The 19,008-nt window shown below is 41.4% G+C and overlaps 1 protein-coding gene across 9 annotated transcripts in view; it reads right to left on the bottom strand.

The window, feature by feature from the left end:
- KIF1B (kinesin family member 1B) overlaps positions 1-19,008 on the bottom strand; it is a 158,848-nt gene that overhangs the window by 83,814 nt on the left and 56,026 nt on the right. For 3 of the 9 annotated variants that reach the window (XM_075018087.1, XM_075018092.1, XM_075018095.1), the window contains exons 12-16: positions 18,106-18,248; positions 16,469-16,510; positions 13,925-14,136; positions 8,254-8,333; positions 6,629-6,704 (exon numbers count right to left, since the gene is read on the bottom strand). In XM_075018087.1, the coding sequence (XP_074874188.1) occupies positions 6,629-6,704; positions 8,254-8,333; positions 13,925-14,136; positions 16,469-16,510; positions 18,106-18,248 (553 nt within the window). The remainder of the gene's footprint in view (positions 1-6,628; positions 6,705-8,253; positions 8,334-13,924; positions 14,137-16,468; positions 16,511-18,105; positions 18,249-19,008) is intronic. The other 6 variants (XM_075018090.1, XM_075018094.1, XM_075018096.1 and 3 more) reach the window with 3 other exon arrangements.

Below are 19,008 nucleotides of genomic sequence, written 5' to 3'. Positions count from 1 at the left end.
CAGGAGGCAGCCAGACAACTCTCCAAACACCACATTTTACAAACCTCTCTGCGCTAATCCCACTTGGGAATTCCAAAAGAAATTACAACAACTACTTAAGGAACTCCCTGTGGCTACTTCAAACCTTATTAACTTAGACACCATCTGAGCCCCATCCTGGATTATTCTATTTACTTCCCAAAAATCCACAAACCTGGGAACCCTGGACGACCTATCATTTCAAGTATTGGCATGCTTACCAGCGGACTATCCAGTTACACGGACTTCCTCCTTAAACCCTATGCCACCAATACTCCCAGCTATCTCCGAGATACCACTGACTTCCTGAGGAAATTACAAAACATCGGAAAAGTTCCTGACAACACCATCCTTGCCACCATGGATGTAAAGGCTCTGTACACTAATATTCCACACGAAGATGGATTGCAAGCGATCAGGAATACCATCCGTGATGTCACCACAGCCAATCTGGTGTCTGACCTCTGTAACTTTGTTCTCACCCACAATTATTTCTGATTTGGGGATAATTTATACCTCCAGATTAGTGGAACTGCTATGATTCCTCAGCTGTCGTCCCCTACTACCCCTCTTCTACTTAAGATACATTGATGACATCTTTATGATTTGGACCCATGGTGTAGTCTCTCTCGAAGAATTCCACAGGGACTTTCACAATCTGTACCCCACCATCAACACAAGAGATACATTTCCTGGACACTACAGTACAAATCAAGGATGGCCTAATTGGTACCACACTCTACTGGAAACTTACTGATCTCTATACTTACCTACACACTTCTAGCTTCCATCCTGCACACCTAACTAGATCCACTGTTTACAGTCAAGCCCTTAAGTACAATTGCATTTGCTCTGATCCTACTGACAGACCAAAAACTCCAAGATCTTTACCAAATATTCATAAACCTGAACTACCCACCAGGAGAAATAAAATCGACAGGGGAGACAAATACCCAGAGACCAGCTACTCCAAGATAGGCCCAAAAAAGCCAAGAACAGAACACCACTGGTCATCACCTACAGCCCCCAACTCAAACCACTGCAACACATTATTAAAGACCTACAACCCATCCTTAATCAGGATGCCACACTGCAGAAGACCTTAGGTGACAGGCCTGTTCTCTCCTACGGACAACCTCCCAACCTTATGAGGATTCTCACCAACAGCCACAGTCTATGTCGCAGGAACACCAGTCCTGGAACTTTTCCTTGCAGCAAAGCCCACTGCCAGCTTTGTCCACATTTCTATTCTGGAGATACCATTATGGGACCTAACCAGTTTAGTCACAGAATCATGGGCACATTCTCCTGTTCCTCAACTAACATCATATATGCCATCATGTGCCAACAATGCCCAGATGCTTTGCATCTTGGACAGGCTTCAAACTCTCTCAGACAGAGTTAATGGGCACAAAACAGACATCAAAACATGCCTGATCCACAAACCAGTTAGTCTACATTTTAATGGGGTGGGCCATTCTGTTAATGACTTAAGAGTTTGCATCTTACTGAAGAAGAAATTTCACTCTGCTTTGGAAAGAGAGACTGCTGAACTTTCTTTCATATTCAAATTCGACACATTAACACATGGTTTGAACCAAGATACAAATTTTCTGAGACACTACAGGGGCTCTTTTGCATACTTGGCTTAATCTAACTTTTGACCCCTCCCCCACCCCCACTCTCTGATTTGTCAACCTTGATTACTGTTTTTGGTTCTCCGTGCCTTAAATATTGAGTCTGTTCTACTACGGTTATAGTCTGAAGAAGTGGGTCTGTCCCATGAAAACTCACCTAATAAATTATTTTGTTAGTCTTTAAGTGCTACTTTACTTTTTTTTTTTCTCTTGAATAACTTAACATAGCTTAACTTTAACAAGGGTACTTAACAGGTACTAATAACAAAACAGTCTGTAGATAAGTGTTAACAGGGCTATGCTAAAGACAAGAAAACTCTGGTGGCACAGCTTCCCCCCCTTCTTACTTTTTCTTCTCCTCTCTCTCTCTCTCTCTCTTTTAAAAAACAAAACAAAACAAAACAGTTCTTAAAAACTAGCAACCGGTAAAACAAATAAAGGGTTTTATCTTTTCAGACGTTGGAGCTGAAGCAAAGTCTGTCTGCAGACGCTGGTGGTTGAGAGGAACTGGCGCGGACTGGATCGTGCATGTGACCAAAGCGTGCGAAAGGCCAGCGCGTTTCTACACATGCGCGAGCTGACAAGATAGTTTGGAAATCTCCGATTTGTGGCACCGGGGTGAATCCAACACCCCTACTGTGGAGCACCCATGGGGACCACTCGAAGAAGAAATTTTAGTTACATTTTCCATAGGTATAGTGAAAGTAAATGCAAATAAATACAGCAAATACAGTAGACATTTACAGTGTACAATACTACTGTTGCTGGTAAACATAGTATTCTGCATACATTTTTATTTGTTTCTCAATATTTAATCTTGTTTCACTTTAGTGTTATGCATTGCTAGCTATACCTCTCTATTATCCAGGATATTTGATATCCGGAAATCCCCTAGTCCCTGGGCTGCCAGATATGAAAAGAGCTTACTGCAATCCTGGCACTTACAGGACTTTTCTTGCTTTGAAACACAAAAGCCCTCTGTCACACTTGTAGCAACTCCAGTCCCACAGGTTGCTCCAAACAGATAGGGAAGTTCGAGATCGATTTGCTTTAGCCATCAAAAATAGATTCAGTGCCTTAAGAGACCTAACATATTAACAGACAACAGGAATTATTAAAAGAATCCATTGTTACATCTGCAGATGAAAACATTCCAAGAAATAAAACTGTTATTATGAAGAAGTGGATGACTGAGGAAATTTTACAACTCATGGAGGAAAGAAGAGTAAAGAAAAAGAAATCTTCTGAATATGAAAAGTTGAATAAAGAAATAGAGTTAAAATATGCAGCTGCGAAGGAGAACTGGTTAAACGAACAGTGTAAGATAAGTGAACAGCAACATGGAAGTGATATAAAAGAGATGCGTACGCAAATCCAGGAGGTAACAGGAAGGCAAACTTGTTCATCATCTGGCTGTCTGAAGTTGAAGCTAGTATAACAATAGAAAAGGATAAAATTTTGGAAATGTGGTCAGAATACATTTCAGAACTCTATGACGATGAGAGAGTGGAGAAGTTGAGTCCCTCTAAGAATGCAGATGATCCGCCTATACTAAAGGAAAAAGTAAGAAAAGCTTCAAAATGCATGAAAAGAGGAAAAGCGCCTGGTCTGGACAAACTCACAAGTGAGATGTTTGAAGCCTTAGAAGACTTTGGTATTGATACAATTATGAAACTCTTAAATTATATTTACAGTACAGGACACGTCCCAGAAGACTTATCAAGATCTGTTTTTATTGCCTTGCTGAAGAAACCATGTGCAACTGAATGTGAACAGCATAGGACAATCAGTCTCATGAGTCACATGACCAAAATTCTTTTGAAGATTATTATGAACCAGATTCAAAATCAAATACAGTCTGAGATCTCTGATGAACCATGTGGATTTGTGAAAGACAGAGGTACTGGTAACGGAATCTACATTTCAAGGTCATTAATCGAAAGAGCACTAGAAGTTCAAAAGGACATATATTTGTGCTTCATTGACTATGAGAAAGCGTTCGACAGAGTAAAACATGAAGAAATGATGAAACTGTTGGAAGAACTGGATTGGAGGGGGTACTAGACAGAAAATCTGTAACCTGAGATTGTGGCTACAGACCCCAAAGTTGTGGAAGCAGCTGGACTGTTCAGGATCCAGGGCACTGGACATACCCCAAGCATCCAGAGTGTAGGAGACTGGATAAAAACCAATATATAAATTCATGGAGGTTAGGTCCATCAAAGTCTATTAGTCAGGATGGGTAGGAATGGTGTCCCTAGTCTCTGTCTGTCAGAGGCTGGAAACGGATGACAGGAGAAGGATCACAAAATGACTACCTGTTCTGTTCACTCCCCCTGCAGCATCTGGCATGGGCCACTGTCAGAAGACAAGATACTCGGCTAGCTGGACTTTTCGTCTGACTTAGTATGGCTGTGCTTAGTAATACAGCTCTAAACAGAGCCCCTGTAGTCCAGAAGCAGAGTTAGTGGGAGTGCAAATTTAAGATAAACAAGCAAACAAAAAACAACCCACCACATACACAGGACTCTGCCTCATTCCCAATTAAGATAACCAGAAAACAAGATATACCACACGCTGTTACTGGTGTTCACTGTGCAACAAGAATATAGAAGAGTTGGAAATTATTGCTATAATCTACTGAAAGAAGTCAAAAGCCATTGAAGAGCTCAGCTATTACAAATGGCATTAAGGGATTTACACATTACGTACATTAAGAAAAAATGTAACTTGTGGTTTAGGCTTGTGTATTTTGGTGCACTATTCAAATACAAGACTAATGAAAGTCAGATAGCCTTGGTTCCTGGGTAACCCTAAATCAGAAAGCTTTGTAATCAAGAAAATTTAGGAATATGGAAGATATTTGGTAGGGGGAAATGGACTATTCAACCACGCTGACGTCCACTACTTTTGTGCACTACAGAAATGTCCATACACAACTGTGCAAGCATCCCAGACCCTGTGCTCTTCAAGGAAGGGCTTTTCCTACTCCCACCCCTCCTGGGCTGATCACATACTTCACTTTCCACAGCTCATTTCAAACAGCACATTGCCACCAAGACACAAAAACTGTGAAAATAGTTAAGTTTGTGATGTGGATACCTTTTCATTCAGGAACTAAACACACAACTCATCTTACGAAATTTGTAAAGCTGTTACAAATGTTATAGAAGTATTTCAACACTCCAAAGACAGGCACCAATATGAATAAGAGACTCCAATAAATGACTCAGAAGTGAAAAGCATAATAATACATTCTAAAGTTCTACCTAGAGCTCTAATACTTGCATAGCCACACCTGCCAATCACCACAGCATTAACTATTAAAGCCAAACTAGGAGGATAGTAAGGAACAAGAGTAGAGGGTACTATTAACAGATCAGTGGTTTAATGGGTTTATTTTATCTAACACATGTTTCTACAGGCAGAAACTGTTAACTTCTATTGAAGCACCTACGCACCAATAACAACTTTCATACACAAACCTGGTCAGCTGAAAATGTATCAAAAGAGTCATTAAACAGAAACGATGGCCTCTGAGGGAAGATCTACATGGAGATACGATGAAGCAAAAGAAAGAAGCTCAAGGAAATGTGTCATGAGAATGAAGAAGTCTTATGAACGTTAGCTGCTGTGGTAGTAAGTTACAAAAAAGACAAAATGAAATAATTTCTAAATGAACTATGTTCACTTAAACACATCAGGAGAAACAAACAAACAAACACCACCACTTCTCCATTTCACTAAAAACAAATAAATAAATCTGCCACTCTGGGCTTCAGTGAAAAGTCTTTAAAAGGGTCCCAATTAACGTAACACTTTGGATTTTCAGATAAATTATTTTATTATGCACTTACATAATGATGCCCAGGTCTCAGTCTGAAAACTGAGAAAGGTCAGAAAAGGTCTCTTTTCAGATCTTGCAATAATTTTTGCATTCACTGCATGGGTAATTCCTTCCACACTCCCTCCTCCCATGCAAAAGTTCACATAGCATTAGACGGATCATATTCCCATAGCTGTCTCTCTTCCACCTTTCATTAACAATCAAGGGGAACTATTGATATGGACTAAAGCAGGGATGGGGAACTTCTGGATCCAGCAACAGGCTCCACCTGCTTGTGGGGGTGGGGGGGGGGGCGTTGGGGAGAAGGAGCAGCTCTGCAGCTGGAAGAGCAGCACAGGGAATGTCTGTCCCTTACACATGACATCCAGGTTTGTTTGTTTTTTTTTAATTGATGCTAGCATGTATAATACATCTGGTCTACCATAATAATCAGCAGAAAGCAACGAAGATATAATTCTTCACTTTGCTTCCTGACAGCACTAGCTCCTGTGTAGTGTTACTAATATTAAGTGACAGTTTTCACTTCTTAGGCGAGTATTTCAGCAGTAAGTGAGATAAGCCTTGCATACAGCCTACAGCTATGGTGAGCAGCTGTTCACAGCTGTTCCAGTTCTGGGATGCAGGGGCAGGAGAGGAGAGAAGCACAAATTGGCAGATTCATGGTACTCAAAGTGCAGGGAGGCAGGGGGAGAAGTAGAAAGTGCTGGGCTTTGGTGCCCCACTGCATGAGAGACTCGTGAAGAAGCAGTGGCAGACAGGATCCACAGGTAGAATCCCACTGGGCCGTGGGCTGCTGCAACCCACTGAGGTGAAGGAAGACCACTCATGCAGCCCACCTGCATTTTTGATTGCCCCATCACTGTTGTACAGTGTAGTGAGGTCGTTCAAGATTGAAGCGTTACAGAAATTTAAAACAAATAAATCGTGAAACATAGGCTTTTACCAGCAACTAATGGCTAACTGCAAATAGCGAAAGATGTCCATTATTTGAGGGCCAAAGACAACTAGAAAGACCATTAGTGCGTGTCTGCAGTTCACAAAGAAATCAGTGTCAGTGAGAATAGGGTCCCACCTGGCTGACCAGCCTGTTCCAGAACTAACAGCGTTTAGCATCCATATTCTGTACCTTTTTAGGTGAGAAGACCCCCAAAGTTCCTCCATCTTCCCGAATGGCGACTCCCATCTCAGCCAGCAAGGCCTCCCTATAAAGAAAGGAAAGCAAGAAGCTTGCCCAAGTTTCAACTCATCAGTCATTGTATAATGTACTGCACTACCAATTATCCTGCATCCTGATCGGCCACCAGCCCATGGGTCTGTCTTACATATGCAACGGGATTACTTCTATCCTTCGGCTCCATAACCCATACGCCTGCAAAACTGAAGAGGCAGAAGTTAAGTAAGTCTGACTCTCCAGTTTACAGCAATAACATATCACAAGAGTGAGCACCTATTACAGTATTTATTCCACACATCTGCCTATCCTTTGGGAAAAGCTAAGATCTGATCTACATGGCAACATTTATCATAGTATGGTAAATGACTACAGTATATCTGCGAGTTACGTGAGGGTTGCGTTCTTGCTGACCCGTGGTTCCTGGCTCCCCCGGGCTTGCAGGAGCTGGGAAACAGATTAGACCACCAGGGCTGGTCAGTTTTCTGGCTCCCAGAGCGGAGGGGAGCCAGGAACCAGGGGGCAGCATGGTTCCCATCTCCCTACTGCCTGGAGGACCCAAGACTCATGGCTGGTCAGTTCCCCAGTTCCACCAGTGCAGGGCAGCTGGGAACCAGGCTCCCACTTGGTTCCCAGTTCCCCTCTGCTTGCAGGACATGGAAACTGTCCAGCTTCTCAGGGCTGGTCAGTTTCCTGGCTGCTTCCACCTGCCTTCCTCCAGTGGCCTGGCTGTCAGCCGGACAGCCGTGCTGCTGTGGCAAGACAGGGAGAAGGCTTTTCGTCTGCCTAGCTGCCTGCAGCTAGGCAAACTAAAAGCCCTTTCTCCTTGTCTTTCCCCACCCATGTGGCTGTCACCCTGACAGCCATGCCAATCCGGGAAGGCAGGGGAAAGGCTTTTAGCATACCTAGCTGCCTGCAGAGGCATGCTAAAAACCTTCTCCCTGCTTTCCTCCAGCAGGCTGACAGCCCCGTGGCTGGGGGAAGGGGCTTTTAACATGCCTCCTGGGCATAGCTGTCAGGCTGACAGCCATGCTGCTGGGTGAAGGGAACACAGAGCAGCTTCAAGTTGTGCTTAACTCGTATTAAAGTGAGCTACGTGCAGCTTGAAGTCATGTATTTCAAGGGTTTACTCTATAAGGTAGACAAGTTATAAAAGCTTGAGTTTATATTTCTGATCCATTCTACAATTAGTTTACTCCTTCCACTAGCTGAAATCACCCTAAAATTTAAAAGACAGTTAATCTGCTAACGCCAATCCTCTTTCCTGTGCTGTCCCAGAATCAAACTCCAAGACTGATGCAGCTATTCTAGATACTACTTCAGTCCCACTCTTACTCAATAGGAATATCTTCTCTGACAATTCTAAGCCGTACCCTTGAGGTATGATATTAAAATACTACTTCTCTCTATTACCCACAGACCTGTAATAGTGGAATACAACAAGCAGATGACATGCCACCAAGAAGTATGCTAGCTTGTTCAATACTCTAGTGTTCTAAAGCAACTTCAGCTTTTGAATTAATTCTCTCTCCCCTCCCCTCTCCCACAAATGGACATCCATAACATTTATTGCTCCTGACCTCTCCATCCTAATGGCCTCAGTCTTTCGCAATTTCTCCTCCCATGTTTCATTCAGCTCTGCGATGATCTTCTCGGATTCCTGTGCAAAATCCAAGAGTAGAATTAACAGACTGAAGGGGGATCACATGAAGCCTCCCCTCCCCATTTCAAACATCACACTTGGACCAACCAGGGCTAAACGAGTACAGCAAAAGCCAGATTATCCAGAGTTCAGATAACCAGCATGCTCACTTAATCAGCACATATTCTGTTGGTAGCCGGTGTTGTTTAATTGAACATAGGATCATACAGGACAGACAGTTCCTGTCTACTGAGAATGTTTTTGCCTGCAGCAGTCTCAATATCATAATAGCTAACAGGGAAGTCTCAGACTTTAGCATCTAATCCTATAAATTAGTTTACCATGCATCCTGGAGCCTTCTGGATGAAAAGTTGTACAGCTGAATATCATGATTTATTATTTATTATTTATAGGGCAGTTGATTAATCTCAATTTGGACTGCTTTTTTAGTTAATCACAATTAACCATTTAGTTAATCACAATTATTCACACTGTTAAACAGAAAACCAACTGAAAAATGTCTTAAATATCTTGGATGGTTTTCTCCATTTTCATAAACATTGATTAAAAATAAAACAGTACAAAATGTACGTCCCCTTTATATTATTACAAACATTTGCACTGCAAAAATGATAGAAGTATTTTATACTTCACCTCACACAAGTACTGTAGCACAATCTATCATGTAAAAGCAACTTGAAAAGGCTGGCTTTTCTGTCGCATAACTGCACTCAAACAGAACAATATAAAACTTTAGAGTAAATGAATCTACTCAGTCCTACTTATTCACCAAATGCTAAGAGGAACATTTTGTTTACTTTTAGTAAACAACGCTGCTTGCTTATTTACAATGTCACCTGAAAGTGAGACCAGATGTTCGCCTGGCATTTTTGTAGACAGCAGTACAAGGTATTTACATGCCAGATATGCTTAACATACTTTGACCATCAATCCAGAGGACACGCTTCCATATCAAGACTTTCTTAAAAAAAAGAACAAAGTGTTATTTAAATTTGAGACTGAACTCCCTGGGGGACAATTCCATATCTCCTGCTCTATTTCCTACATACGTTCTGCCATGTATGACATATTATGGTAGTGTCAGATTGACCCAATTGTTCGTTTTTAGAAAACTTTCACAGATCCAAACACAAGAAAGGTACCAATGAGAGATTTCTAAAAATAGCTACAGCACTTAACCCAAGATTTAAGAATCAGAAGTGATTTCCAAAATCTGAGTGTGATGGGTAAGGCACATACTTTCATAAGTCTTAAAACAGATTCCTATGTGCAAACTACAGAAACCAAGCCACTAAAAATGAAAGTCAACCTTCTGCTGGTGGCATCTGACTCAGTTAAAGAAAATGAACATGCATCAGTCTGCTCTGGCTATTTATGGAGCAGAACTCATCAGCAACACGATTGCATGTCCTCTGGAATGGTGAATAAGTACAAAGGGACATATAAGCCTTTAGCTTACCTGCCACAAAAATATCTTGCAATACTGGCTCTACAACAGCGCCATGTGAATGCCTATTCTCATTTTCACATGACACTGTCAGTAAGAAACAGGAAGCATTACCTCCTGTCAATGTAAACAAACTTTTCTCTGGCTCAATGAGCAGTAGAACTGAGTGGACTTATAGGAACTATTTATACTGTTTTATTTTTCAGTTGAATTATTTTTGTACTTAATTCTACATTTGTAAGTTCAATTTTCATGATAAGAGTTTTTACTACAGTATTTGTATTAAGTGAACTGAAAAATATTTTTATTTCTACAGTACAAATAGCATGGCTTCTTTTTGTGTTGAGAGACGGCGATTAGCAGCAGTGGTGAGGATCTATGGGCAGTGTTTGAGTCAACAGCTTCTCTCTTGGCTTATCTGTCCAATTTTGGATTTGCACGGTCGATTGAAATAACCGCGTGTCAGTCTATTTCCAAATTCTTGAGTATGAGAATTTTTCCTTCTAACAAAGTTCTTTTGTGTGGCTTGCTCATATAATATCAAAGGATGATATTCCCTGTTGTAGCAATTGTTGCCAGGTATTCTGATCTGATGATGTGGATTCCCAGGATTTTGGACCAATATTGAATAGTACAAATACAATAAACATAAAGTGAGCACTGTATACCTTGTATACTGTGTTGTAAAAGAAATGATATTTGAAACTGTGGAACACACCTATTTATGTAAAAGGTATTCCAATATTCTTTAACAGCATGATTAATCATGATTTTTTTTTAATTGCTTCACAGCCCTAGTTCTTGGTCCCTGCATATTCCTGGAGCTGTGTTTATATAACCTGAGTGCCAAAGACTATACATAACAGGGTGTGGTTAAAGATGACACCCCCCCCAAAATCAGCTTCATCATAATGTACAAGGTGACAAGACAAATGCCTCCAGCATATGATGCAAATTACACAGCCCAGCATGTACCTGCTGCACTTAGAAAAGGGCTATTTTAACTAGTTCCACCTGGGAATCTGCTCTGTATCCTCAGCCAGTCTGACATGGTCTAGTCCAAGCTGTTGCATAACAAATGTCAGCCCATAATTTCCACAGCAAAGTTACATACAGGGACAAAAATGTGCAAATAAACAAAAAGGGCATAGTTTAAATTCATTGTGAACAGCTGGCTGCAAAGGACTCTGGTCAGCTGTTTACCAAAAGTAGCCTTTTAGAGGCTTGCACCAATCATATTGCTCTGCAAGAGGCTGAACCATTTACTGTGGAGGGTGGACGAAAACAACAAAAAAAAAAAAAAAAAAAAAAAAAGGAAACTTATTAGCATCCCCTTTCCTGTTTTTAATCACCCTCCATACTTCTCTGGCAATGTAATCCATCAGGAATCTAGCTCTCTCTCTCTCCCTGTACATGCACAAAACACACCCTGCTCATTACAGAAATAAGCTGAAAGCTACTGCAAAGACAGAAAATTTATCAAAAACAATTATGTATGCCCCAGAGGAATTCTCCCCATTCATAAAAAATGAAGCAAAATTAAGGTATTTGTGCATCACTGGACTGCACTACTGCATTAATCACATAAGACGTGAACACAGTCACACAGATCTCCTCCTCCTCTGAATAAAGCTGGGGAAAGGCAAAAAAAAACCCTCATTTCACCTAAAACTGTATTAAAATAATAAAACCTCTTAAAGGACTTGGAACTCTTTATGAGGACATATATTCAGGTCAAAACCTTACCATGATATAGAAATACAGACCAACATTTATGTGATCCTTGGCTTCTGTCAACATTAAAGCCAATTACAGGCAACAGACACCTCAAACTACAGTGGCTCACTTTGAGAGTGGCATAAGAAATTAAAACTGAATTCCCCCTGCCCCACAAGGTATCACTTCCCTCAATCACCTTCCAGAGTTCATTCCATTTCTGATCCCTGAAAATGGGCTTCCATTTCTAGGGAATTTGGGGATCTGCTGCCTCTAATCTAGCCATTCTGCCCAGATCAACAGGCTAGCACCCTCAGGCCGTGGCTACGCTACAGCAATCTTTCGAAAGATGATCTTCCAGAAGATCTTTCAAAACAGCACTTGCACACACAAAAAAGTGGATCTAAAGATCGATCTGCTCTTTTGACAGAGAGCATCCACACAGCCCCCGCTCTTTTGAAAGAATGGGCCAGGGATCGAAAAATCTGGCAACATGAGGACTGCTTTTTCGAAAAAAGGGCCCACAGAGCTTCTATACATGCTTCTGTTTCCAAAAGAAGCTTTCAAAAGAAGGCACTCTTCCTGATCCAGGAGCAGAAGAGGGCTTCTGGAAGAAGAGCTGCATTCTTTTGAATTTGGATCACAAGAGCACATTTTTTTGTTTGTTCTTTCGAAACAGGACGTGATTTTCAGAAAGAACATGCTAGTACAGATGTGGCCTCACAGAAAGTTTAGGAGAAGAGCTCCAGCAGTACCGTGTAACAGGTTGTCAAGTGCTGAACGATTTTTGTAAATGAGGCTCAAGAGTAAAGCTGAATGGGGAGCTCAATTCTCCCTCAATCTGCTACCGAGGACTGAGCAGGATATTAGTAGTTCCCCATCCCCACAATAATCAGAGTGATTCACAAATACAAACAATCCTGTGGCATGTTAGAGTATGATTCAGTTTGGTGTTTACTAATTTAAGAAGGATTAAGCACCATCTTCTAAACCTAAACCCATAGCTTCCCTGGCAGCATTTTTTCCCCAAGATTCTTTTCACAGAGGCCTTTTCAATAGCTACAGCATTTACACAGCTTTAGTCCAGGAGACCATTTCTTTTCTTTGGACAGAAGTAAAACAGAATGTTTCTTGTCCTCTTTTCATCCAGTGTTTTGAATTAGAAACACAACTACTTCTCTACCCTTAGACTAAAGCATAAAGTAAGTAATTAGGGAGTTAAGTGGAAAACATCAAAATCTCACCCAAACAGGGAAATCACATCTATGTATAAGAAACTCAGAACTCATCTTACAGATACCCCTTATTCATCCACTAGCCAGGTCCCCATTTTCTCCTTCTTCCAGAAAAGCTAATCTGCCCAAGTCCCACTGGGAAGCTACGATAAAGGAATCCTAAAGATCAATTCTATGCCTCCATTTGCTTTTGGCTCTAAAACCCCTCAATACTTGGAATCATTAAATTGTTTCCTTTCCTGGTGGTGCTTTACAAAAGAGAAGTTGCCTTGAATGTTGATGAGAAAGGGAAAAAGATTTTTCCTGGCAGCCTCACTCAGATTTCAAACTGCCTTATTAATGTGCGTGGGGGTTGAGGGAGAGAGAAATTAGAGGAAGGGAGTTAAATCTGGTTCACAGACGTCATTCAGTGAATGGGAGCCAAGGAACCTCAGAGACAGTAACATTATCTCCATGGCAACAACAGGTTTCTAATAGGACTATGTGCAGTGTGTGTTCCAGCTCATCTAAACCCCTCCCTCCAGCAGCATCTCATGGAAAAGACATGAGAATGCAACACTCGCATTCAACACACCCTGCTTCCCCCCTCACCCACACATGAGGGCTGGGAACTTTGGTAAAAATGAAAGAAACATTTCACTGTAGTGCACTTTTGATGCTGTTCAATTCACACACATTAAAGACAAGGCTTCTACTGTCTCAATAAGGCAGGCTATTCAGTGGGCTTCACATTTTAATCTGTGGGGGTAGGGTGAAGACAACAACAACAGGGTTATGCTGTTCTTTTATTAGTTTGGGAACATTTAGGTTTTTTTAAAAAAGCTGACTGCATTGACCAATTCAGGGAGATGCTGAACAGACCTCTCAAAACTTCCCTTGGCTACTCTGCTATTCATTCCTCTGTTGTTACCATATAAGTTTGTCAGCAAATGTGCATTTAGATTAGTTTGTTATTGCTGAGTTTATTTCACTGTGGCTGAAGAAGAAGGAAAAAAATCAAGCCCAGATTTTCACAAATGAAAATCTTGTACACTCCCACTCCAACTTGCCCAACACAGCTAAGTTTTGAGATACAAATGCATAAACAGAAAGACAAGCACAGGTCATGTTTTCATAGGAAAACATCTTCCCATTATTCAGGCTCCCAAGCAGACAAAATTACATCCTGCTTAGTCTGCAATGGTACATACCTTCAAACGTTCAATGGCTTCCTCTCCTCCAGGTGTAGACATGATCCTCTCCTGTATACTGGACACAGATGCTAAGCCCCCCTGACTACTGAGAGAGCAGGAAGATGGAGATGCACTGAGGGACCCCATGGAGGCTGTGGAAAAATTGCCAGGGCGTTGATTCTCGGAGGCTAGCAAGTATCTATGTTTATTGTTCTGAAAATCTTTCAGATCTGGGACACAGACAAGGGAAGGCAGAAAGGAAAAGGCAAGGAACAGAGAAAAGGGAAAAAGGTAGACAAAGGAAATAGTAGTGTAAGAGGAAGGCATTTAAGATGCAACACAGACAAGAGTAACAGTTTTAGATGGCAGTTCTGAAACAAACCCTCTAAAACAAACATTCCTGAGCTATAAAACGTTCCATTCAGTCCCTGAGATTTGTAAATAGAGATTCCGGTATAAACTAATTTTACCAGTAAACATCCAAAACAAAAGCCAATACTCAACAGGACACTGTAAACTAGAAAAAGTCTCCTGATCTAGAAAAAATCATGCACTGCTCTATTTCTATGACCTCTTCAGTCTTCTAACACAGTTGGGCATTGTCAAACTGACAAGCAATGTGAGGCTAAAGGCTGGGAACAGAAATGGCCATTTATCAGCAAAGGTACTACTGGGCCACAAAGCCTAAACACTATGTTTAATCAAACTCATAATAACAAAGGAATCTGAAAGGAAAACCGTAATTTTTTTTATTCTTAGTTTCTAAAGTTAATACTCTTCCTGAGGTGCTACAGAGAGTGCAAGGGTAACTATAAATGCCTGTAGTTCAAGTTACCTAAGGGACAGGATGCTGTAACCATCTACTTAGCCCTTGCCAAGGTGAGTGGTAAGAGCATGAGCTCACGTTTATACCACTACATCTCACCCATCTTAACCTGTTGTGGTGAAAAGGATCCACAATATACAGTAGGTTAAGCTCCCGCTACAAGGCCTGTGCAAACAATTTGAAGAGGTGGTACTTTCACGTCTCTTAATCATGACTTGGAATAAATAGAGGGAACCATTTCACAAGATGATTGAAATATGAGGCAGCTGCTAGATACTGGAAGCCCAGGAGGCCTCAAGATGATGTCTATGAAGGTGGGAAAACAAAAATAATGTGTACCCTTCCTTCTGTGACAAGTTACTGAGAGACCCTCTACCCTGAATTCAAGCCAAATAAACTTCACAAAACCTTTCATGTCAAAAATCCTAACATGCAGATGTTGGCAATCAAGTAGCTCAGGTCTTCAGGTCCCTCACACCTTCTCTCTTCCTAATCAGAACAGTACTGCCAACATGAGCCTTCTGTCCTATTTCACACCACATTTAGCCCTGCAGAGTTAGTAGCTGCTTCAACTCAGTTTAAAAACCGCCATCTGCAGATACAGGAAGCTGAAAAAAATACAGAAGAGAAAGAGCCACCAGGTGGAGGTAAGCAGGTAGGATAGAGCAGAAAGGATAGGGTCTTGAAAGGCCAACTGGCACATGCACTCTCAAGGGACAAAGGAGGTAGCATTTGCAATCACTTCAGCTGTTGCAGGGTCCAGGAAGAACCTATCCCTCATCATCATGCACTTTTCCCTGGGTGATGCTGCAGCTACACAGGGAAATGACAGAGTTAGGCAACAAGCATCAAAAAAGGAAGGCCAGGCTGCCTTTACACCACCAGTATCTGAGTTCAGGAAATTTCAGACAGACTTCAAGTCAGTATTATTTTACGATGAGAAGGGCTTTTGAAAGGGGCGTAGGAATGATCTCAAACAAAACAGTCTCCTTGAGACTTGCCTCTTCTCCCCCCCCACCCCAAAAAAAAAAAATCTACAGACACTCTATCCTTTTATAGAATCAAGACACTGAGGTCAAACAAGTGTGGTGTCTTACTGACTGTTATTCTCTGGGCCTAGTACCTACTCCTTATCAGTTTCCTCCTCACATTAAGCTTCCTTCCTTCAGGAGGAAAAACAAACTCTAAAGAGGACTGAGACAGCTGAGACAAATAGGAGCACCAACAAGAGACTGCTATCAGCGCAAAGTACCTAAACACCACATTTGTGCAGAGGCGATCACAGAAATATTCCATTGGAGGAAACTTTTTTTGTTTCAATTTACTTTCGTTTAAATTACCAGTTCTCAAATATAAAATCATAACACATTCTGGATCAAAAAATAATTCATGAGGCAAGATGTCCCAGTGGAAGGGAACCTGTTTCACAAATTTGTAAAAAGGAAGATTTCAGAAGTTGAAATCAGAGCCGTTATTTGTAACAAAAAATAAACTGAATCACCATCCACAGTCTTCCTGACATAAGGAAGCAAGAGGTATATTAAAGAGTGGTCTCAACACTGTTTTTAATCAAAGGGTGGCTCAGTATGAGAGATTTTGTTTTCATGAAACATTAAACTTAAAGTAACTGTTCTGTCTGGTATTTCCCTCTGAGGAATGCTGGCATGCAAAGCTCAATTAAAAGCTGGCCCAGCAGAAGCAGATTAGCAAGAGCTATAGAACCACACAATACACACATTTGCCTCCACTTCCAGAGTAATCATCTCCCATTGGATCAACTGAAGGGAAGCAAGAGGAAAATACAAGAAGGGTCAAAGTGCAGGATCAACAGTGACACAGGAAAGGAAGAGACTACAAGACATTTGAAACAACATATTTTCCATTTTACAATCAAAAATTGTTTTGATTTGTTCCAATCCAGCTGAAAGCTCTGCTCCTGACCCTTAAAAAAAGACTACATCAAATGTGAACTCTTTTCAGTTTGAGACCATTCTCTTGAACAAATGCAGGTTGAACCTTTCTAATCTGGAACTCTCTCATCTGGCAACATACATAATCCACCATGATTTTAGTTAGCCCCAAGACCACTTATCATGGGTGCGGCCAAGTTTCATGTGGTTCCATAAAAATTGTTTAGAGCCATGAGTCCTGGCTCTGTGTTCTGTGCTGTTATTCAGCTCTAATTTAACCCTAAATGTCTTCTAAAAGCCCAGTAAGCAGTGGAAGTGTTGGTAATCTGCAAGGCAACATTGACCTCCCATGATCCAGCAAATTATCTCATCTGGCACCAGTTATGTCCTGCGGGTGCCAGATGAGAGAGCTTCAACCTGTAATGCCAAAAGGCATGTTCAATTTATGCATTTCACATTGCCTGTGATTAAATCAGTGTCTTCCCTTCACAGAAAAACAAACACAAAAGGTCAAATAACATAACATTCACTCTTTCAATACATTTCAATGGAGATTCTTCTATTCTGAACCAAAGGAAAACCAGGTAGCTACAAAAACTAACATAGATCTTAAAGGCACTTCCTGCAAAAGGAATTAAGTCACAGCCCAAATAATTTGGCATAGAAGACTTCAGCTGGTTTGCAAGTGAAGGGCAGGAAAAAAACAAAACAAAACAGGCCAAATCAAAGACAGCACCTTCCTAGTCTCTTTTGTATTAATATCTCAGGGAATAGTAATAGCATTAGCAAACTGAGGGCAACGAGAGCACATAATGTGAAAGCTCCCACAATACAGTTCTTCCAACATTCCACAAATTTTCTATTTCAAGCAGCTGCTATTCCAGCAGCAAGCAAGTGACAAATTGTGTGATGGTTGGGTCGTTTGGGAAGCCGTCTTACAGCAATTAGCCATTATTAAACTTGAGACAAAGCAACATCTGAACTGAGGTAAGAAGATATGAGGTTTTTCTTAAAAAGGGCTAGAATACAGTTTCTGACCCCTGATGGAATTATTTTCCCCTCCTGCCACAGCTACCATCCTTTAAACAGAGGATGAGCCAACACCTCTCAGAACCTACCCAAGGCTGCTCCTTAATCATGAAGGATCATCACCAGTGATCAGTGGAAAAAAGGGATTTCACAATCTTCTCTTTTCAGCATCCACAAGCTTTTCTTTGCAAGCAAGAGATAGGAGCAGAGTTGGAGTCCAGCATAGCAGTAATATAAGAAGGTACTAGGACATGTTACAGACAATCATCCACCAGAGCAATGTGAAAAATGTGAAGTATTAAAATTTAATGGCTATACCACTTTCCCACAAAGGTTCAGCTTTCTCCAGCTCTAGTACCCTGGTAATTAGTTTATTACCTGCAACAGAGCACAATCCCAAGATGGAAGGGAAAGGACTACTTAAATCTACTTACTGTCAATAATATCTCCTAGCCCTTGGGCACGGAGTAGATCCTTGAGCCTTGTCACCTCCTCCTTGAGCTCACGCACCAGTTTGGCATTGGGGTCCTCATTGATAACAGCATTGCATTTGATCTGCTTTGCACGATCTGCGTATCTGGAAGCAGCCAAAAGACTTATTAGGTTGGTTTTATATAGGACATATACAGCAACTCTCCACAGTTCTACTCAATGCCCTAATAAGATACTGAATCAAGCAGCTCTTCATCATATGTGCTGTAAAGAGCAGGGGCCATGCTAAAATGTGTTAAGCTCCAGCTGCTCAGTATCTACTTAAGTTTTAGGACATTATCTTTGGGGGAAAAAAAATTCAGGCCTAAGTGTTACCAATGAAGCCTTTTAAGCTGGGTTCTCTTCATGCCTAAGATTCTCTCTTTTGCATCGCTGAACAGAAATTTTCATCCTCATCTAAAAGCACAGGCCAGTTTGATCAGTTTCAAGTTAAACAATCAGGTAAGTTAAGAATCTACATTCTCTCCTTATGTTCACACACCACAGGACTGATGTTCGCTTTAGAATGATGGAGTTTACAGTACATGGCCTACTCCTCAAGAATGCTCTCAGTTTTGCCCAGTGCTTAGCTCATGACATTAAAGATGGGCATCTTGCAGGTCCATTCCTAGGAGGACACAGGTTCCAGGGTACTTCCTCCCCTTCCCCCGATGCAGGCCCCACCACTGTTCCACTTCTTCCCCAAGCTGCACCCCTGCTCTGCCCCTTCCCCAACCAATGCAAGCCAGGATATTACAGGGGACCTGGCAGGGGGCATGCTCCCCCTTCCCCCCGCCGCACTCACTGCAGTGGCTGGAGTCAGAGTGAGCTGGCAGCTTGTTCAACTCTGTCCAGGCATCATCTCC

Source organism: Carettochelys insculpta, chromosome 23 (assembly GCF_033958435.1).
Source record: "Carettochelys insculpta isolate YL-2023 chromosome 23, ASM3395843v1, whole genome shotgun sequence".
NCBI classification, from domain to species: Eukaryota; Metazoa; Chordata; order Testudines; family Carettochelyidae; genus Carettochelys; species Carettochelys insculpta.
Note: the sequence above shows the minus strand (reverse complement) of the source record. Positions and strands in the feature narration are given on the sequence as shown.